The sequence below is a fragment of the Pleurodeles waltl genome, chromosome 5 (assembly GCF_031143425.1).
Source record: "Pleurodeles waltl isolate 20211129_DDA chromosome 5, aPleWal1.hap1.20221129, whole genome shotgun sequence".
NCBI classification, from domain to species: Eukaryota; Metazoa; Chordata; class Amphibia; order Caudata; family Salamandridae; genus Pleurodeles; species Pleurodeles waltl.
In genome coordinates, this window is record NC_090444.1 from 960,506,487 (window position 1) to 960,529,423 (window position 22,937).

Sequence of the window (22,937 nt, forward strand, 5' to 3'; positions counted from 1 at the left end):
GAAGAGCTGCCATTATTCATGTTTTTACTAACTTTGACCTTTTTGTTGTCAGTTTAAACTTTTTGGTGCATTGAGGGATGTCATGGAAGACCAGGTTCAAACCGTGTGACGCCTGTCACTGAATGATGTCTGATGGATCTGCACCTTATGTGCTTTTGGTGTCTGGAGTGCGACCACGACCCAAAGTTGTGCACCTAGTGTTCTAGAGGAAAACACACAAGACCACTTGCAGAGTCATCACCACCTTTTAAATCTTCAGGACACCCAGGACATAAAAAAAAAAGAGGTCAAAGAAGGCCAAACTTTTTTCAAGTTCGCCCAGTCTCTCGGCCAATGCAACGCATGAAAGAGCGTTGACGCTTTAGGTCTCTGTCTGCGGAGCCTACTTCTGGGTCCGCTACGCACCTCCCTGACTTTCCGGGAGCCAGAGCCTCCTCTGCCCAGAAGAAGGAGTTTTATGAGGCCTTAAGCCTCATATTTGGACAGACCAACCCCCTTGCAGTGCCTTTAGGGCCTGGGGGGTGGGATGAAGGCCCCTCTGGTTCTCTGCCAGCAGATTTGGCTCCGGCCACTGAGGGCCCCTCTGGATCCATTATAGGATCCGTTCCGATGCAGTTTGTGCCAGCCTGATCCTCCCCAGCATCAGCAAAGACGTTGACACTCCTGACACCGGTTGGGCCCACGCCAGATCAGTTTGCGATAGGGACTGCTCACCCCAAGTTGGATTCTGACCCTTTTTACTATGGTTATGAATACAGGGAAGGTTTGGAGTTGTGTAGGAAGTTGGCTCTGTATGTACTATTTCAAAGTAAGAAATAGCATGCACAGAGTCCAAGGGTTCCCCTTAGAGGTAAGATAGTGGCAAAATTAGATAATTCTAATGCTCTATTTTGTGGTAGTGTGGTCGAGCAGTAGGCTTATCAGAGGGTAGTGTTAAGCATTTGTTGTACACACACAGGCAATAAATGAGGAACACACACTCAGACAATTCCTGGCCAATAGGTTTTTATATAGAAAAATATATTTTCTTTATTTTAAGAAACACAGGTTCAAGATTTACAATCAATACTTCAAAGGAAAGGTACTTCACTTAGGTATCATAAGAACTTTGAATCAGCAAAATAGCTTGCACAGTTTTGGCAAAAATGGCAAGAAGCTATTTTAAAACTAGACACTGTGCAAATTTCAACAGTTCCTGGGGGAGGTAAGTATTTGTTAGTTTTGCAGGTAAGTAAACCACCTACAGGGTTCAAAGTTGGGTCCAAGGTAGCCCACTGTTGGGGGTTCAGGGCAACCCCAAAGTTACCACACCAGCAGCTCAGGGCCGGTCAGGTGCAGAGGTCAAAGTGGTGCCCAAAACGCATAGGCTTCAATGGAGAAGGGGGTGCCCCGGTTCCAGTCTGCCAGCAGGTAAGTACACGTGACTTCGGAGGGCAGACCAGGGGGGTTTTGTAGGGCACCTGGGGGGACACAAGTCAGCACAAAAAGTACAACCTCAGCGGCACGGGGGCGGCCGGGTGCAGAGTGCAAACAGGCGTCGGGTTTGCAATTGGTTTCAATGGGAGACCCAGGGGTCTCTTCAGCGAAGCAGGCAGGCAAGGGGGGGGGCTCCTCGGGGTAGCCACCACCTGGGCAAGGGAGAGGGCCACCTGGGGGTCGGATCCTTCAGGTCCCGGAGGCTGCGGGTGCAGTGTCTTTACCAGGCATCTGGTTTTTGGAAGCAGGCAGTCACGGTCAGGGGGAGCCTCTGGATTCCCTCTGCAGGCTTTGCTGGGGAGGCTCAGGGGGGGGTCAACTCTGGCTACTCACGGGTCGCAGTCGCCGGGGAGTCCTCCCTGTAGTGTTGTTTCTCCGCAGGTCGAGCCGGGGGCGTCGGGTGCAGAGTGGAAAGTCTCACGCTTCTGGCGGGAAACGTGGAGTCCTTTTAAAGTTTTTTCTTTGTTGCAAGTTTTGGTTTCTTTGGAACATAGCCGCTGTCCTCAGGAGTTCTTGGTCCTTTTAGATGCAGGGTAGTCCTCTGAGGCTTCAGAGGTCGCTGGACCATGGGGGAACGCGTCGCTGTTGCAGTTTCTCTTGAAGTGGGGAGACAGGCCGGTAGGGCTGGGGCCAAAGCAGTTGATGTCTCCGTCTTCTCTGCAGGGCTTCTGGTCAGCAGTCCTTCTTCGTCTTAGGTTGCAGGAATCTGTTTTCCTAGGTTCTGGGGGCCCCTAAATACTTAATTTTGGGGTGTGTTTAGGTCTGGGGGGTTAGTAGCCAATGGCTACTAGCCCTGAGGGTGGCTACACCCTCTTTGTGCCTCCTCCCTGGTGGGAGGGGGGCAGATCCCTAATCCTACTGGGGGGATCCTTCATCTGCAAGATGGAGGATTTCTAAAAGTCAGTCACCTCAGCTCAGGACACCTTAGGGGTTGTCCTGACTGGCCAGTGACTCCTCCTTGTTTTTCTCATTATCTCCTCCGGCCTTGCCGCCAAAAGTGGGGCTGTGGCCGGAGGGGGCGGGCATCTCCACTAGCTGGGATGCCCTGTGGCACTGTAACAAAGGGGGTGAGCCTTTGAGGCTCACCGCCAGGTGTTCCAGTTCCTGCAGGGGGAGGTGAGAAGCACCTCCACCCAGTACAGGCTTTGTTCCTGGCCACAGAGTGACAAAGGCACTCTCCCCATGTGGCCAGCAACATGTCTGGTGTGTGGCAGGCTGGCAAAACTAGTCAACCCACACGGGAAGTCGGGTATGTTTTCAGGGGGCATCTCTAAGATGCCCTCTGGGGTGTATTTCACAATAAAATGGACACTGGCATCAGTGTACATTTATTGTGCTGAGAAGTTTGATACCAAACTTCCCAGTTTTCAGTGTAGCCATTATGGTGCTGTGGAGTTCGTTTATGACAGACTCTCAGACCATATACTCTTATGGCTACCCTGCACTTACAATGTCTAAGGTTTTGCTTAGACACTGTAGGGGAAAAGTGCTCATGCACCTATGCCCTCACCTATGGTATAGTGCACCCTACCTTAGGGCTGTAAGGCCTGCTAGAGAGGAGACTTAACTATGCCATGGGCAGTGTGAGGTTGGCATGGCACCCTGAGGGGAGTGCCATGTCGACTTAGTCATTTTCTCCCCACCAGCACACACAAGCTGGCAAGCAGTGTGTCTGTGCTGAGTGAGGGGTCCCCAGGGTGGCATAAGACATGCTGCAGCCCTTAGAGACCTTCCTTGGCATCAGGGCCCTTGGTACCAAGGGTACCAGTTACAAGGGACTTACCTGGATGCCAGGGTGTGCCAATTGTGAAAACAAAGTTACAGTTTTAGGGAAAGAACACTGGTGCTGGGGCCTGGTTAGCAGGCCTCAGCACACTTTCAAATCAAAACTTGGCATCAGCAAAGGCAAAGAAGTCAGGGGGTAACCATGCCAAGGAGGCATTTCCTTACAAGGGGTCACTGGACCCTCTGGAATACCACCTTGACAACCCTGAGTTGTACTGGGCACAGGAATTTGGCGAGGCTAGTGGTCTGGATACTTTTCTAAATGCTGGCATGCTTTCTCCTTCTACAGTGGCTATGGCGTCATATTCTATGGTGATTAGCAGGGTGGCTGAGGTCCTCGGCCTCGAGCTTCCTTCTGTGGCGGTCAGGACTAACCTCCTGACTGAGGTGCTTCAGCCTGGGACTTCCACTTCGGAACCCCTTTTACCCTTTAATGAAGCCCTCACAGATGTCCTTCTGGGTACCTGGTACAGACCCAGCACAGGGGCTCCTATGAATAGGACAATCGCCTGCCGCCATCAGCCTGCACCAAGCAACCCTAAATTCCTGTCTGAACACCCTATGCCTGAGAGCCTTCTCATCCAGGCTTCTTCTTCCTCTGGCGTATTCCCATCCGCACCCCTGAATAGGAAATCAAAAAGACTGGATAGACTTGAGAAGATGTTTTCTTCCTCCAGTCTGGCCTTGGGGTCCGTGAGCACCGCGTGCCTTTTAGGCTGCTACACCCATTCCTTATGGGATATGTTTGAGCAGGTGTTTCTGCAGGTTCCTGGAGGAGGCCCAGGCCATCCTCTCCAAAGCCGTTGCTGATGGGGGAGGGATGCGGCCGAGTTGTGGACCGGACACGACTGACTCACTGGGTAGACAGGTTGCCTGGACGGTGGCCTTAAGGCACCGTGCCTTCTTGAGGACATCTGGCTTTTTGTGGGATGTCCCACAACCTCTCATGGACGTGCCCTTCGATGACACCCGTCTCTTTGGAGAAAAGGCGGACTCTGTGCTCAAGCGTTTTAAGGTGTCCCAGGCTAAGGCTTAGTCCCTTGGCCTCACGGCAGCCCGTTGCCCAGCACGGTCCGCTTTTCGCCCCTATCATGGTCAAGAAAGGGGCTCCCTCTTGCGTCCTTTCCCTACCGGTCACTAAGCCGTGCATGCTACTTAGCCACTGCGTGGCCAAGGACGCAGAATCCCATGGGCTCGTGGGTCACGGAATCAGAGGTTTGCCCAGTCCACCCCCGTCCCGCTGCAGCCTTCAAACCCTCCTAGTCAGTTGCCCCATACCTGTCCAGTTGGAGGCAGGATCCCCCATCACCTGCCCCACTGGGAGTCCATTGCGATGGACAGGTGGATTTAGCAAATAGTTCGAAGGGGCTACTCCCTCCCCTTTGAGATTACACCTCTGACCATGTCTTACGACTATTTATCGGAGGATCATTTCGCTCTTCTCCGCAAGGAAGTCATGGTTATCTTGGCCAAGGAAGCCATAGAGGGTCCCTGAGCCAGAAGTAGGTTGTGGTTGTTATTCCTGCTACTTTCTGGTGCCCAAGAAGAAGGGCCTTCGTCATAGCCTAGACCTAATAGCTCTCAATCTCTTCCTCAGGAAGGAGACGTTCAAAATGCTCACCCTGGCTCACGTCCGGTCTTCCTTCGACCCTGGAGACTAGATGGTACCATTGGACTTGTAGGGCGCCTACTTCCACATATCCATCCTGCCTGCCAACAGACATTACCTGCGATTTGCGGTGGGTCACAAGCACTTTCAATTTACCATGCTCCCCTTGGGCCTTACCATTGCCCCTCGGTGTTCACGAAAGTGATGGTGGCGGTCGCAGCTCATCTGCGCAGGTTAGGGGTTTGTCTTCCCCTACCTCGACGACTGGCTGTTGAAGGCAAACACACCCCAGACTGTTATTTCCGACGTTCAGGTTACGGCAACCCTCCTGCATTCACTGGGGTTCACTATAAATGTGCTGAAGTCACACCGGACTCCCTCTCCAACGCTCCCCTTCATCTGAGCTGTTCTGGGCAAATTGCAGTTTTGGGCTTATCCTCCTGAAAAGCGAGTCCAGGATATTCAGGCTATGATACCGATGTTTCAGCCTCTATTCTGGATTTTGGTAAGATTGACTCAGAGGTGATGGGCCTTATGGCCTCCTGCATCCTGTTAGTGACACATGCCAGATGCATATACGGGCTCAGCAGTGGGACCTGAAGTTCCAGTGCGCGCAGCATCCGAGGGAATCTCTTCAACCTGGTCCAGATCTCGGAGGGAGATCTGCAGTGCTAGCTTTCGAATCAGTATGGGGACAACTGCAGGTCCCTCTCCCAGCCAGATCTCACTGTAGTGACAGATGCATCAAGCCCAGGATGGGGCGGCCACATGGGAGTGGCGGAGATCAGAAGTCTCTGTTCTCCTGCGAAGTCCGAACCCCACATCAGTCTTTTGGAGCTTTGAGCAGTCAGGATTGCATTGAAAGCATTCCTTCCCTCTCTCAAAGGGAAAAGTGGTGCAGGGGCTCAGGGGCAACACCACTGCCATGTAGTACTGCAACAAGCAGGGCTGAGTGGTGTCTCTCGACCTGGCTGGAACACCAGGGCATAACCCTGGCAGTTAACCATCTGGCAGGCTCTCTGAACACTAGAGCAGGAAAACTCAGCCATCAATGCATAATCAATCACAAATGGTGTCTCCATCCGGAGGTGGCGCAAGGCCTCTTTCAGCATTAAAGAGAGCTTTGGTTCGACCTGTTCGCCTCCGCAGAGAAGGTGCAATTATCAGCTGTTTCGGGCATTGGAGTTTCCAAGGCGGCACTCACTCGCCGCTGCTTTTCATCTCGAGTGGAGCTCAGGCCTCCTATATGCCTTTCTGCCTATGCCGCTTCTGCCCAGAGTACTAAAAAAGATCAAGACCGACCGGGACCAAGTAATCCTTGTGGCTCCAGACTGGTCACCAAGAGTCTGGTATCCAGGGCTTTTGAGCATGGCTACGGATCCTCCGATGAAGCTGCCCCTTCAGGAGGATCTTCTTTTGGAGCAGCAGAGGGGCAGTCCACCAACCAAACCTGTCTGGTCTTTGCCTTCTTCTGTGGAGATTGAATGGCAGCAGTTGACAGCTTTCAACCGTCCGCCAGAAGTCTGTAATGTTACCTTCGCAGCCAGGCATCCCTCCACCAAATTTGTATACGCCTATCGTTGGCACAAATTTGTGGCATGGTGTACCAACAAGTCTGTTGATCCCCTTTCTGCACCTCTGTCTGAGGTTCTACTGTTCATCCTCTCTCTTGCCCAGCACAGCTCTACTTTGGGCACCCTTGAAGGCTACTAATCTGCCATCTCGGCCTTTCTCAGATTGCCAGATCAACCTTCTTTATTCAAGTCTACCATTGTTGGGAAGTTCCTTATGGGACTCACCCATTTTTTCCCACCTACCCCCTTCATAATTCCCCAGTGGTATTTGAAACTGGTCCTTACCAAACCTTGTGTACCCCTTTTGAGCCACTCCATAATTGTCCTTTGCAGCTACTCACACTAAAAACTGCTTTCCTGATTGCCATAACCTCTGCTCGCAGAGTGAGTGAGCTTCAAGCTCTTTTGTCTTTTTATCTGTCCATCCTGACAAAGTGGTGCTTTGTAATAGGTCCTGCTTTTTTCCTAAGGTTGTTACGCCTTTTCATGTAGGCCAGTCCATCACTTTGCCTACTTTTTATGCACCATCACATCCCTCTCATGAAGAGGAGGGACTCCAATGTCTGGATCCAAAAAGAGCGTTGGCATTCTACCTTGTACCAAAGATTTTCGGGTGGACGATGAACTCTTTGTAGGAATTGGTGGTGTGAAGAAGGGGCGGGCAGTTGAGAAGCAAACCATCTCACGATGGGTAGTGCTCTGCATCAAAATGTGCTACACTTTGGCAACAAAGCAACCCCCTGAGGGCTTGCATGCTCACTCCACCAGAGCAACTGCTGCCACCACAGCGTTAGCATGCTGATTTCCTTTCCTGGACATCTGCCAGGTAGCAATGTGGGTGTCCCTGCACACATTCACAAAACATTATTTCTGAACAGTTAGCTCCGCAGATACGGCTACTTTGGCTATTTTGTCCTACAGGACTTACTAGTATGATCTTGGTCTGCAGTCCACTGCCAAGGATGGTACTGCTTGTACATCTATTCTGAGGTAAGAAATGTGCAACTAGAAGTCTCTATCTGATGAACAAGTTACTGACCTTCGGTAACGATTTATCTGGTATGGGCATATTCTAGTTGCAGATTCCTTACCGACCCACCCATTCTCCCCACACTGCGAACTGATTTCTAGGGACAGTGATTCCCATTTCAGGACCCTAGTTCTGGCACACCATTCTCAGTGTTATTCATGGCTCCATGCTACTGGCATGGGATGTTGTGAAAAGAAACTAACAGCGCGCTGGGGTTGCACCTATATAAGACTGCGTCGCCAATGACGCACGCGGAGTCGACCGATGCCACCTGACCACGCGCAAGGGTACTGCTCTAAGAAAAATCTCCGGATCCAGTATGACGATTGGGGGAAATTCTAACGTAAGGAATCTGCATCTAAAATATGTCTCCACCAGATAAATTGTTACCGAAGGTAAGTACCTTGGTCTTTCAAACTTTTCTGGGGTATGGAACAAACCAACACTTTCACCTCTCATTAAATTAGCACTGCTGGATGTTGAAGCTGTTTTGTGGGCATTTGTAGAACTTTATATTGATTATAAAGGCATTTCTGCTAATTATTAAATTACATAGACATGAATATTTTATTCTGCCTACGATAAAGGGTTACTCATTGTCGCACATAAGGCATTGAAATGTCTAATATAAAGCAGTGGATACATGAGTGTTGCTCATGAATAAGCTGAAAACTTGGCAGCTATGTTAATACAATTTGGGCAAAAAAATCCTGTCATTGTTTAACCCTGCCTCAGAATTCTCACCCCAAATACACATTTTTTTATTTATTTTTCAAATATTTCCATTGGTGGTTGTATTTTGTCCCACATAAGATTACCTTTTAAAAACAATTCTCCGAATTCTGAACTGTGAAAAATGGGAGGTGTTGATTTTGAGAGCTGCATTGTAGTGCTCTACCTTTACTGAAAAAACTCTAGTTAATCCCTTTTTATGCATTTGTATTGTTAAGCGTAACGTAAAATGTGTGTGTGGTTTATTGTTTAAGGACAAACTGAATGGAAAAGGAAAATGTTGACCTTTGTATGTATTGTACTAGGTTTCTTCCATTTAGTTTAGAGAACACTGAGAATGTTATCAGGTTTCCCTGCTTGTCTTGAATGCTGGATATTCACTAGGCACCAGCAACCCTCCCAACTTAGTCACATTTTAAAAATAAATCCTTTATGATGAGGCTTACTCAGTATCTTCATCTTATCCAAAATGCTATGGGTGTGGGGTGCAGTAAAGAAAACTAAATAGAGCTTGCTCATGGATTTTGTGTTTTTACATCATTGATTTTGGGATTGCTACCATTTGTAACAATGTTGTGTTCAATAGAATAATTGAAATAATGTAATGTAACGTTCAAGAGCATTCATTTCATGGTCTAGTTAGGTTTAATATTTGTTGTAATGAAATAATTGACTTGGTTTTACAGAGTCAGTGTTTGGAAATAAATTATTGGGAAGTATATTTTGAACACAAAATCAATCCACTTGTTTACTTATTTCTTTCCCCAAGAACTATGGTCACAGTGAAAATGATGGGGCTTTTTTCCATTTCCATAGAGAGCAAAGGCGTTGTCCACATGTGGAGGCACCCCTGCCTTCCCTGGGTTTACCCCTCAGTCCATCTTGCGTTCAAGCCTTCGCACCACACCCATGGAATCGCCTTGTGTATCACCAGGAAGATCTGTTACTCCTCCTTTGCGCTCGAAGGAAACAAAAATCACTTTTGTGGAGAAAAATGGCAATGACAAGTGGAGCAGTGGGGTATGTTCATCTTTTAATTTTGAGAGGTTGAGGAATAATGACATTTAATATTATTGTTGCCGTTTTTATATACTGCATACAAGGTAGTGAGCATCAGAACAGTTTACATAAGCATCTGTATAGATATTACATACAACAAAGTGTAAAACGAAATGGGAAGAAACAATGACAATACAGGTAGCCAATAGCTGATTAAGGAGTCATAGCTGCTAGCGATTCATAGCTGTAGAACCAAGAGTCGTGCACAGTGCGTAAGCTTGTGAATTCAGAGTGGTAAGTAGTTGGAAGCTCTTAGCTGCAGTGAGTTTATCCCGAGTCAGTGTTGTGAACAAATGGTTTATGTAAGCCACTTCAGTGAAATAATTACCTATTTGATAACGAAGTACTGTAGAGAGGACACTCCTCCAAAACTGTCCTTCTTGGGAATAAGTTAATGTTAAATTGTTAATTGTAAATCATGAAGAGTAATCCCTGCACGGGCAAGTAGTAAGTGGATATTTAGCATCAGTCTTGGCTATAGATAGCCAAGGCCTGCATAAGGTTGCCATTTGTCAATTATGTTTGGTCGCAAGATCATGAGAAACATTGGCTGACAATAAGGCCATTAATCAGCTTTTTGTTGTTTTCCGAATGTCTGAGGGAATGGTGTACCAAACTCTGAGAATGCACCTGAGAAGAAATATTGGGAGGTACAACTTTTCTTACATGATGCTATTTCTGATGCAAATTTCTAATTGCAGATTTGTCATCATTTGAATATCCCAGGGACCAGTCCAGATCTGATAAACCCTTCAACAGCTCTTCAACGCTGGTACGGGGTGCCAGCTCCACCTTGGCTACTCATGCAGTGTCTTGTAACATCACTTGTGCCATAAAGAGCCCCCATTGCTGTGATGGGGTCAGTTCCTTCCCTTCCTCGCCATTGATCCATTCCAGAGCTTGCTATACTCTCCCTAGGAGTGTCAACATTGTTGACTATTTCTACAGAAAATGTGTTCTTAGGTGCAGTTTTCTCTTTGCCATGTCACTGGCCAAACAGTCTGAATTCAAACCTTGTCAGGACTGTGATGGTCCGATGTCCATCACAGCACCATGACATCTGCCACTGATGTCTCTGGTTCCACCACGATTTCGGACCTGTTCTTCATGCCAGATGTATCCAAAAGCTCTTAAAGAATGGGAGGCCGAGATGTTTATGGCCACTGTGCAGGAAGCCTGACATGGACACCATAAATCATGACAGAGTTTGAAGTTCAGCATCCTCTAAGAAACCTAAGAATAAAATGGCACACGAATCTCAACACATTGAGAAGCAAGTCGCCAGAACTGCTGACTTCCTTATCTGGCATTGGATCAAGAACCACGGAGACTGCAAAAAATCTGATTCCTGCAGCTCCATATGTCCTAGTTGTGGTCCCAGAGTCACTACCACCTAAGATTCTGATCCCCAAGGCCCCAGGCCTGGCAGCTCTACACAGAGTTTCCAACTCCTTTGATGGATTTGTCTATATTTCTAAACTCAGTGTTTAACATCTTCAGTAGATCATGGCCCCACCTATAGAGCAAGCAGGCACCATGGATCTATTGGCCTTCCCCTTTCACTGTAAAACCAGACTCCTACTCAGCCCCCACCATCAGGATTGCCTGCAAGGATGAAGCTGCCACCATTTAACATCCTGAGTTCATCCCCTTCAGCGCCAGACCCAATGGCTCCCTGGCACCGCAGCCACAGTCAACACGACCTCCACTGCAGTAACTGTCTCTGACTCCATTGATGACACAACCATCTCAATGGGAGTCTCTGCTTCGGATGCACCTATGACTTCACCACTTCAGAAGAGAGGTACAGAGACTTTTTCATAAAGTTCCTCACTCCTACTCAGTACAGAGGACAATGGAGAATGTCAGTCTGTTTTGGACCTAGATTTTGCTGGCCTCTGCGATTCACTTCGGCAGAATACCTCCCTGGAGTGACATCTTTCCTCTTGACTGGGCTCCCACCACCCAAGGTGACTTCCTACCATTCATGATATTCAGTCATTAGGAAAACAGCAGACATAAATACAGAAATTAAGCCCATTATCCTCACTCAGGCCCTTCATTCAACTGCCCACACATCTGAACCATTACTGCCTTTCAATGAGGGCATCAGAGAGCCTGTATTGGACGTATGGGAGAAGCCAGTGACTTCTACTGCAGTTTCAAAACGTATCTCAGACACAAAGATAAGCCAGCTCCTTGTGACCACCTCCTCCCACCTTTTTTCCCCTCAAATCCATCTCCAGAGAGCCTAGTATTGCTTCTTGTTACTCAGCGCTGAAACAGTGAGCTACTCCCACTACACCACTGAACCAGCAAAAAAAGATGTTTGGGAACAAAGGCCCTCAATTCCATCAATGCCACTTCTCTTCAACAGATGTTCATGCTCTGCAGGATTTGGCGCTTTTCATTCCCACTTTGCTGAGCTGACAGGGGGATGGTCAAGCTGCGGCAAGGCAAGGCAAGTCATCCAATCTGGCTTTTACAAAACTCATTCAGTTTGAAGGTCAATGGGGACGTCTTTCCTCCTACTCCGCCACACCTGACTGCAGAATTCTGTTTTTTCACAGAACAACCAAACCACTTTGATGGATCTCCCATTCAACGGCTCTACCCTCTTCAATGCAGAAGCTGTCTGGTCTACTGAGTATCAGTTTGGGATTCTTCAATTTGGCCTCACTTTTCCTTCTTAGGTGTTCATGAAGATGAAGGCAGTGGTAGTGGCCCATCTCAAACTTGCAAAATCACAGATTTTCCTTACCTGTAAGACTTGTTTATCAAAGCCAGTTCTCCAGAGATGGTGCTTTGCAACTTGCAGTCAAAAACCACACTGTGGTCCAACCTAGGCTTTTCAACAAGCCCAGTTCTGACCTGGTACGCTCTCTATGCATCCTGTTCATAGGGGCAGTACTGGAAATTACACTGAGTGGAACTTCCCTCCTCGCCAGTGTGTTAAAAATATTAAGGCTGTGATTCTGACGTTTCAGAGTGGATCAGTCATTCCAGTTCTGACTATCTAAAGGAACTAGAAATCAGAATCCTAGGCCTCTGGTCTCCAGAAGAGTAACTGCTGCTCATCAGACTGTTGAAATAATGGGCAGTACGCCTGGCATGCAGGGCATTCTTCCGCCGTTCACCCTCCCTCTTTGACCCACCTCCCTCTTTGCAGTCACAGTTCAGATCTTGAGAGACAACACACCTGCAATGTGGTACATCAAGAAACAAAGGGCAGTTTCTTTGTCTTATTTGCCGAGAAGCTCTGCATCTCCAATCCTGCACTCAGGACCACCAGATCTGCTCAGTAAAATTCACTTGGCCAGAGTACTTAACGTACAAGCAAGTTGTCTCAGTTGATGTCATCATGCGGCCGCAAGTTGCAACTTCATCTGGAAGTAATTTGTTATTTTGCAGCTGTGGGGAACTCGTCAGATAGACCTCTTTATCACTCTTCAGAACACTTGCTGCCTGAAATTCTGTGCTCTTCAGTATTCGAAGCAGAGAGCATTTGGGGAATGTTTTGCTATGCGTTTCCTCCCATTTCCCCCATTTCTTTTTTAAGATTAATCTCACGTGGGCTCTGGTTATCCTAATTGCTCCGGTCTGACCACAAAGAATGTGGTATGTAAACCTCATTCACTTCACTCTGTGCCCTCCGCACATCTCCGTCACAGGGTATATTTCATTTTGCAGGGGCCAATTCTACACCCCAAACTCCAGTGCCTGGATTTTAAACCCTTTGTTTTTTCCCCCGTCCCCTTGAAAGGTGAATGTTATATTATGTTCACCAGAACAGTGTATACAAGCAGATGGAATAAATTGTGTTGTGAAACATGTTGTTCTGATAACTCGGAAGAATTCTCTTCATGGCCACCTATCTGATATTCTGTGATTCGTCCTCTGGCTGTTCTAACAGTGTTGCACTGTGAGCACGGTTAAAGGTTTTGTCTGCTCTATTGTCCTATGTTTACTGGACCAGCTTGTCCCTCTTTAGGTCAGCCATTTTCTCTGCTTTTTAAAGGGCTTACTAACCAATGTTCCCCTCCCCCGCTATGTTCCAATGGCACTTCAACCTTGTTCTCACATTCCATTGGTGACCCCCCACCCCCCATTTTTGTGCCATTTCACACTTGTACTTTAGTGGTATTAACTTTTGAGATGTTTTCCTGATCCCTGTTATATTTTCCAGACATGTTAGTAAGTTGGAAGCCTTATCTGTGAAACCTTTTTTCTGTCTGCCCCTACAAGCTGTCGTTGAGGACCAGAGCTGCCTTCCTGCCAAAAAATGGTTACCCTCTTCCCCCAGCCCAGTGCATTAACCTTCCAGTCTTCTATCCCCCTCCACATCCACCAAAGACGAAAGAATGACTTCACTGTCTTGACCCCAAGAAGTCAGTCAGTTTCTAAGTGGACAAGACCTGTGAATTCAGTCTGAATGACCAACTCTTTGTATGATGAAGGGTAAGATGCTCATAAAAGGACATTATTGAGATGGATAATTCTTTGCATCAAGATCTGCTACACAATCACATTCAAGGTGTCACCAGAAGGTATTGAAGCTCTTTCCACAAGAGCGAAGTCTTCCACTTTTGTGCTGCCAAGAGGCCTGAGAAATTTGAAAAGCAGCAACCTAGGAGTCCCTCCACACCTTTGCAAAGCATTATTATTTGGACTCTAAGGAGGGAAGGTCACTTCGTTCTCTTGGTACTCCTGGATTTCTTGATATAACCCTGCGCACCCACCTCTTTGTGTGGTCTGGTAGGGGGGCTGCATGGGGAATCTTTTCAAAATGTGAGGAATCTCCAGGTAGAAGTATTTATCAGAAGCAGTTACGTTCCTTCTTTAACTTTTAGTGGTGGTACCATGTCTTCCTGCAGATTAGTTACACACCCACCCGTCTCCCCATTGCATGGCTAGTTTACCAATATTTACTTGATATGGCTTAAGCTTACAACAGAAAACTGCATCAACCTTAAAGATGCTAGTGTCAAGGCGCATAAAAAGAATGGATAGATAAAGACATCATCACACCAATGTGGGTTCTTTATGGTTCCAGTGAAGTCACAAAGTGCACGAGGTGGTGCAGGCACCCCCTACTAGTGTGGGAGAACCACTGAAGAGTTTTTGGATCCAGAGTGGGACATTCAAATTATGTGGAATCAGCAGGTAGATATAGTTTCCCCAGGACAGAGTACTAACAAAGGTAATAACGTTTTCTTTGTGTCTTAGCAAGTCTGAGCTATGAAGTTTGCCCACAGAAATGGTCCTTTTTTTTTTTTTTTTTCTTTTTGACAGGTGGTCCGACTGATCTGGGTGAGTATGTTAATGAACAATGCATGCCACTTTACTGTGGATCATCCCACAAGTAGTTAACTCAGTGAGCCCAATATGGGGATGTGATGAAAGTGGTCAACCTTGGGGGTCAAACTCACTGCAGTGTGAAGTGACGCTTTAAAATGGGCTAGGTACATGCTATCTGCTTTGCCGAGCAGAACTGTTGTGGTAATACAAATGTACTATACCTTGAGCCAAATTAAATAAAAAGATTTATTAAAAAAAACAAAAAAATGGGCTAGATACATTTTTGGGGAATGCTGATAGGATAGCATTCCTGTGGTTGAGTCTAGATAAGACCTGCTCCTGAATTACTTCCTTTAGGCTATGCTCAGGTGGGAAAGGTTTGATCCCCTGATCAGTAAGCGATGATTTTGCATTTCTTGCAAATGTATTGATACACTTGTGACAATATAGTCTGCTTTTTAAGGGTCGCGCTTCAAGTGGTGTAGGGTCATCCAGGGCTGCATGGTGTCAAGGGTAGATGCTAGTCTTGAGAAACAGCAGAAGATACCCCTTTCAGGTAGTACTGGGTGTTATCTGCATATTGATGATAGGAAAATGTCAGTTTTTGATGTCAACTAAGGTTTTGAGGTAAAGACTGACCAGAGAAATTGCTGAAACATATCTCTGGGGAACACCATTAATCTGATAGCAAGAATCTCGATGTTCTAGTTATGAAGTTACTGTCTTTCACCATTATTTCCATCCCATACCCTTTCCTGGAATCATCTTTCCTACCCACTTCAAGTTCCCCTATTGCGCTAAGAAATGTTTGATATTCTCACATCATTGTACTGCGTAAAGGGGTTGACCTGCCTGTGACCTGGCACTGTGTAACACTATTAAAGAAATAAGAAGCTGCCACTCTTCTGTTTTTGTCCCAGAATTATAGTAGTTAAATTTACTGTTAAATTGTGGTATTCTCAAAACAAGCTTAATACTATTACAGAATAATTTTTTAATACAGCTTCATGTGCTATTTATATGAGCATTTCAATTTTTGCTCTTCACCTCCATTCATTTTGAATCTGATGTACATACTCCTATAAACACTTAAGACATTTTATAGCTGAAATAATTGTTACTGCAAACAGAAAAATTATTCAGGTTGAAAAGTAGAAAGTGTTATACAAAATATAATGAATACATGAGGCACCATTATGTCTAAATGAATAAAATGTGCAGTACTGAAGCAGAAAATAAAAGGTGTAATTATGAAGCGTGACAATGTATGAGTAAGGGAAGTGTAAATAAAAGGTATATAAAAAAATAAATCCAAACCTGTCCATGTAAGTGCAGATTTATGTATGGTGTAGTATGTTATGTAGTGGACGAGGGCAAAGACATGGAAGAAAATGAGCCTGGGCCTGTATCCTTATTGCTGCTTAGCCTGGCTAAATAGGGTGTGGCTCAGGCTCTAGGCAGCACTAGGTGTTTAAGTATATTTACCGTTTAATGAGATGAGACCTCACACACATGATGTGCTTGTTAGCGAAGGACAAACTGTGTCAATTCTTACAGCGAGTTCTCTCCTATTTCCCTTCACAGCAAGTGACCATAGCTCAGAAATGTTACCATAGTTTTTTTCTGTTGGTTCCTGGAGCTGGTTTAATGCTAGAAGCTTAAGTATTCTAAACTCAACTCCCCTAGCCAAAAAAGTCAAACTCAAACGGTTCTTTTAACTTCATAGAAACTAGGGGCAAGAAAAGTCTCTGACAGTTCTTGTTTGCAAAGTTTTCTGATGAACATTTTAAACCCCATATTCCTTCCCTTAGTATTCTCCTTAGACGCCTGAGTAGATCCAGGATCCTTTCTTCAGCAGCGTTCAGATATGCCCCTGGGTGACGCTATGTGACTCTGTGTTGTCTCCATCACTCCAGAAGTGATGAGGCAGAGTTGCTTAAAAGCACTACCGTAGGAAGCTGGCTCTCAATATAGTGCAATAAAATTTGATACACAGTGCAGAGTCCAGTGGATCTCCAATTGATATTGCAGAGGCAATGCTCTATTTTGTGGTAGTCTGTGTGAGCAGTTAGGATTATCAGAGGGTAGTGCTAAGCATTTGTTGTACTCCAAGGCAATAAATGAGACACACTCGAAGAATAAACCTGTCTTAATCAGGTAAGTAGATTTTCAAGCATAAATACTTTGCAGTTTCCAAATTCGACACTTATTGTAATTTTTCAGTTCAGCAATGTTAACCTATGGAAGGAAAACAAGAATGCAGTTTTGCAGGTAAGTACATGACTTACAAATCCAGTCTTTGGGGGTTTAGGTCAACACCAGGCAAGGTTCGAATCAGTACTAAGAGTGCACCCCCAGTGGCACAGGGGCTGCTGGTGCAGAGGTCAGATTTGGGTGCCCAATGTAAGACTGGGGGTGAAAGAAGATGTGCTGCTCACTGGTGGTTAAAGGTGTGTTTGGGGTTGAGGTAAGCCCAGGGATGTAGGAAAGTCACTCTTTTAGGCATGGTTACCTCCATTTTGTGCCTGTTTATCAGTGTGCTTAGACTGTTTTCACTGGGATCCTACTAACCAGGACCCCAGTGATTGTGCTCTCTTTTCTAAATGTGGTTGCTTTGGTACCCTTTACATCCTATAATTGGCATACTGGTTTACTTCTGTAAATCCCTGTTATATGGTGTAAGAAGCTGGCTTTGTATATACTATACCAAAATCAAGTATAGTGTGCACAGAGTCCAGGGGTTCCCCAGAGGCTTAACAGAGGCTAAAGTAGATAATACTAATGCTCCTTTTGTGGTAGTGTGGTCGAGCAGTTAGGCTTATCGAGGGTAGTGCAAAGCATTTGTGGTACACAGACAGTCAAGAAATGAGGCACACACTCAATTACTAAGTCCAGGCCAATTGTTTTTATATGGCAATAATATATTTTGTTACTTTATTATTCGATCGAGAAGAACTTTGTTGCAGGTAAGTACAGTTGTAAGTAAGGGATCAAGCATATGGATTAAATGTACTTTGTTTGGTTTTAGCAGATGAAGCAGTTTACAAGTAAGTAGCAATATTCTATTTCAAAAGTTGACAGTGCAATTTTTCATAGGAACCAATCCTAGGGGAGGGAAAGTATTAGTATGCTTAGAAGGTAAGTACTCGACTTACAGTTCCAGTCTCCGGGGGTTAGGATGTCCACAGGTCAAAGTTCAAGTTGACCCCAAACATATACCACCAGCAACACTGGGTCAGCTGGGTGCAGAGGTCAAAGTTGATGTTGGGTTTAGAATGGGATCCTTTGGCGACTAAGGGCACTTGAAGAAGATCTGCTGAAAAGTAAGTACCTATGTTATCCAGATTTAGGCTGCAGGTGTTGTTGTGTTGGCCAGGGACTGAATCGCCTGGGGACTTCTCTGGACTGGTGGGCCACCTGGACTGTGGCAGTGGATGTCGGGTGCAGCGTAGGCAGGGCTCGCGGATCCTGGGCGGTTCTGGGGTCCTTTTGATGATTTCTTTTGGACAGCAGTTCTTGGTCCTCTGCTGGGCTTGCAGAGGTCGTTGGTCCTGCTGGATGCGTCGCCTTCTTAGAGCAGCGGTCTTTGAAGCTGCATACAAGCCGGTAGGGCTGAGGCCAAATCAGTTGTCTGGAGTCTTCACTGCTGAGGTCGGCGTAGCAGTCTTTCTTCTTTCTTTTAAGGTCGCCATGAATCTGGTGAGCTAGGTTCAGGGGCACTACTGGATTTAGGGGCATTACATGGATCAGAGGGCGGTAGCTAATGGCTACGGTTCCCACTCCCTTTTGGGGGGGGGGGGGGCACATTCGTAACCCTCTTGGTCCTTACCCTCCAAAACAAAATGGATGATTCTGTAGGGAAAGGGTCACTTCAGCTCTTGGCACCTTAGGGGTGGTCCTAGCTGCGGTTGCGACTCCTTCCTGTTTGTCCTAATTTTCTCGCCCGACCTGATACCAAAAGTGGGGCTTGGTCCGAGGGGCGGGCATCTCCACTAGCTGGAGTGCCCTAGGGCAGTGTAACAGGAGGCCTGAGCCTTTGAGGCTCCCACCCAAGTGTTACAGTTCCTGCAGGGGAGAGGTGTGAAGCACCTCCACCTAGAGCAGGCTTTGTTTCTGACCATAGGGAGCACAGACTTTCACCCCCTGGGGTTAGAAAATGTCTGGTAGTGGCAGGCTGGCACACTAGTCAGTCCTGCACTAAAGGGTTGAGTAAAATACAGGGGGCATCTCTAAGATGCCCTCTGGGTGCATTGTACAATAAATCCAACACTGGCATCAGTGTGGGTTTATTGTGCTGAGAAGTTTGATACCAAACGTCCCAGCCTTCAGTGAAGCCATTATGGCACACCCTTGACACACAGTTAAGTCCCTTGTAAAATGTACCAGTGGTACCAAGGACCCTGTGGCCAGGGTGGGTCCCTAAGGGCTGCAGTATAAATTAAGCCACCCGAAGGGAACCCTCACTAAACACATGCACACTGCCATTATAGCTTGTTTGTGCTGGGGGGGCGAAAAAGACAAAGTGGACATGCACCCCTCTCTGGGTGCCATGCCCACAAACCACTGCCTGTGGCATAGGTAAGTCACCCCTCCGCTGGTACCATTTATAAGTAACTTGGCTGTGTGCCAGGTGTGTACCAATTGTGGGAACAATGGTACAGTTTAGGGAAAGATCACTGGTGCTGGGGCCTGGTTAGAAGGGACCCAGCACACACACACACACACTCACTCACTCACTCACTCACTCACTCACTCTCTCACTCTCTCACTCTCTCACTCTCTCACTCTCACTCAGTCGCACTCACACACACACACAGTCACACTCTCTCACACAAGCACTCGCACACACACACACATAGGCTGCAGCATCTATTATGCCACTGATGAGAGCCCATGCAAACTGTCTGCAGGCCTGCCATTACATCCTGAGTGAAAAGTTGCGTGCACCCTTTCACTACTGGTCACTACACCAGATGACTAAGTCACACCTATTGTTTGCCCTATCAGCCCAAAGGGCAGGGTGCAGATTCTTATGTGTGAGGCCACCCCTGCATGAGCAGAGGTGCCTCTTTGAACTCTAGTTCCAATGGACTTCGTAAGTGTGGGACATTTTTACTTGTGTACTAGCCCTGTGGGCCAGCTACATAATGGCAACTCTGAACCTAGGCATGTTTAGTATCAAACATGTTGGAATCATACCCCAATACTAATTACTAATGCCAGTATTGGTGGCATGATTCCATGCACTCTGGGGGCTCCTCTGAGGACCACCAAGTATTGTTCCCACCAGTTTTGCAGGGTTTGCGGGCAGCCCACACTGCTGCAGCCCCTTTGGTTTCTGCCCTCCTTCTGCTCAAGCAGGGGAAGGCAGAACAAAGGATTTTCTGTGGCAGAGGGGATGCAACACTCTCTCCTTTGGAAATAGGTTTTACAAGGCTGTGGAGGGGTAGCCTCCCCACGCCGCCAGCTTGCTTTGAAGAGCACATTGGGTGCTCTCTTAGGGTAATCCAGTTGGCACCAGTCCAGGGACCCCTGGTCCTTGCTCTGGCGCAAAACCACACAAATGAAAGGGGAGAGTCCACACCCCTGGCCAGGGGTTGTGCCCAGAGCTCCTCTAGGTGGCCATTTGATTCTTCCATCTTGGAAACAAGATGGGGATAGTCTATTTGGAGCATCTGGTTGGTCAGAACAGGTGACTGACGTCAAGTGAACCCCTCTGATAGGTGGTCACCCTGTAGAGTGACCCAGCCCCCTGTTAGGGCTATTTAGGAACTCCCTTGTGGGTGGGTCCCCAGAGTCGGCGTGCAAGACTCCACCAGGACTCTTCTGCCTTGACCTCTTCTGCTCCTGGCCACCGGAACTGCTGCTGGACTTCATAAGAACAAAACAAGCCTGCAACTCCAGAGACAACCTCTCCTTGCAACACTGTTTCTCCGGCTCCTTCCAGCAGTTGCAACATTTCCACGACTGGGCATCCTCAGGGGTTGGCAAGACTTCAGCTTCACCAAAGAATCAAGAAGAAATCTCCATTGGAGTGAAGGAGTCACCCCCCTGCATCCGCAGGCACCAAAGGCAACGACGTCCAGCTGCTGGGATCTACTGTCGTCTGTACTTGAGAAGATTCTCCAACACAGGTGGTAGTTCTGAGGGGTCATCTCTGTGTACTGTCCAACTTGGTAGAGGGTGAGCCCTTGCCTCTTCCTCCAGGATAGAATCCATGTGCACCGCAACTGTTGCAGCAACCAAGGCTTGTTGCATGCTTCCCGAGGGATCTTCAGGCTCCAGGTAGCCCTAGCTTCCAGCACTTCATTCTTGCAAGGACGTCTCTTTTTTTCTTGTTCAGCGATGTGGGACTCCTCTCCATGTGTGCTGACTGGGCCTCACTGCAGCTTACTGTGCCGGCTGCCAGTTGGTTGCCTGAACCCTCTAAAGGTAGAGTCCCATGGACCTTGCATGTCCTCTCCAGGTCTGCACATCCTCTTCTGTCCAGATTGCACTTGCCAAAGCTTGTTGACGATCCTTCTGACCACTAACCTGACTGGATCCTGGCAATAGGCATGGGATGGCTTCTGCATGAGTTCAGGGACTCCTCTTCATGACATGGGTTCACAGCTGACCTACATCTTTCACCATCGACCTGGATCTTCTTCCACAGAAGGATGGGTAGTGACTTCTGCCCCACCTGGACACTCCTGTGTATACTGGACTCTGTCTCCTCCTTTTGCAGGTCCTCTTCTTCTGAGATCCACTGTTGGGTTCCACTGGACTGGTCCTCTTCTTGCAAAATTCCTTTTCCAAGTCCCGTTGCTAGTCTATGAAAAGACCAGGTAACTCACCTCTGCTCTCCTGGTCGCTGGGGGTCTTCTAAGTACTCACCTCTCGGGATCCCAAGTTCTCCCAGCTCCCTTCTAACTACTCCACATCCTTGATTGGAGGACCTAACTTTGCATTCCACTATTTTAGTATTTGGTTTGGCCCCCTACAGGGCCTTAGCTATTTCCTGCTATTTCTTGCCTGTACTTGTTGTTTTTCTATGCTATTGCCTAATACTTACCATGCATAAATAAATGTACTTACCATGCATAAATAAATGTACTTACCACGCATAAATAAATGTACTTACCACGCATAAATAAATGTACTTACCTCCAGTTGGGGGACTGCCTATAAGTAATCTAGTTTAGTGTTACTGTAATAATGTACCTTTATTTTTGCAACACTGTGTGTTTCCTTTCATGTGAGATATGTTGCTGTGTGACTACTGTGATATTGCAAGTGCTTTACACTCCTCCTAGATAAGTCTTGGCTGTTCACCACAGCTACCACTAGAGAGTCCTGGCTTCCTAGGCACTGTTTCACTAACTAATGGGGCCACCTGGATCTGGTATAAGTTGGAAACACTAGGGGGGTTATTACAACTTTGGAGGAGGTGTTAATCCGTCCCAAATGTGACGGATATACCACCAGCCGTATTACGAGTTCCATAGGATATAATGGACTCGTAATACGGCTGGTGGTATATCCGTCACTTTACCGTCACTTTTGGGACGGTTTAACACCTCCTCCAAAGTTGTAATAACCCCCTAGGTGTCCTCCACACAGCTTTCTACAAGAGCACAACAGAAGTCTGCACCAAACTTACACCCCCAGCGGCACAGGGGCTGCTGAGTGCAGAATGCCAACAGAGCGTTGGGTACCCAATGTTATCCAGTGGAGACTGGGGGTAACCGTAGGTGCGCTGCACACAGGTGAGTAAAGCAGTATCATGGGTGGATCTCCTGGGGTTGAGGTAAGCACGGGGTGGACAAAAGGCAGCACCAAACGTACAACCTCATAACCACATGTGCGGCCGGATGCAGAGTGGCAACACCGTGTAGGGCGCCCAATGCAAATCAATGAGGCAGATCAGTTTTGGAAAAAGGCTGCAGGCTCGGGCCAGGAGGCTGAGCAAAGAAAACCCACAGCTGCCCAGGTAAGTTCTGATGCTAGGGGACGTAAGGACACCAACGGTCCAGCTCCCGAAGGCCCAGGGGCTCCAGGTGCAGGGGTGTTCTTTGGCCAAGGGAACAGCTTACTGGGCAGGTCAGGTGAAGTCTTTGGTTTGAGGCTGCAGGCTTTGAGTAGGGAATGGGTCATCCCACGGTAGACTCCGACTAAAAATCGCTGGGTAATCTTCGCAGGACAAAGGGCCACTTGGACTCGGGTTGTGGGCTTCGGGTGCAGAGGTGGGTCCAGAGGCAGTTTCAGGGTTCCCCAGGGCAGAGTTATTTTTCTTTCAAAGTTGGTTTCTTCTTGAACAGGTCCGCTGTCCTCGGGAGAGCTTGATCTTTGTCGAAAGCAAGCAGTCCTCCAAAAGGTTTGGAGGTCGCTAGGC

At 47.3% G+C, this 22,937-nt stretch overlaps 1 protein-coding gene across 2 annotated transcripts in view; it reads left to right on the forward strand.

Moving 5' to 3' along the window:
- Positions 1–22,937, forward strand: part of AHCTF1 (AT-hook containing transcription factor 1) — a 1,009,458-nt gene that overhangs the window by 537,704 nt on the left and 448,817 nt on the right. For both annotated transcript variants that reach the window (XM_069235080.1, XM_069235081.1), the window contains one exon: positions 9,023–9,226. In XM_069235080.1, the coding sequence (XP_069091181.1) occupies positions 9,023–9,226 (204 nt within the window). The remainder of the gene's footprint in view (positions 1–9,022; positions 9,227–22,937) is intronic.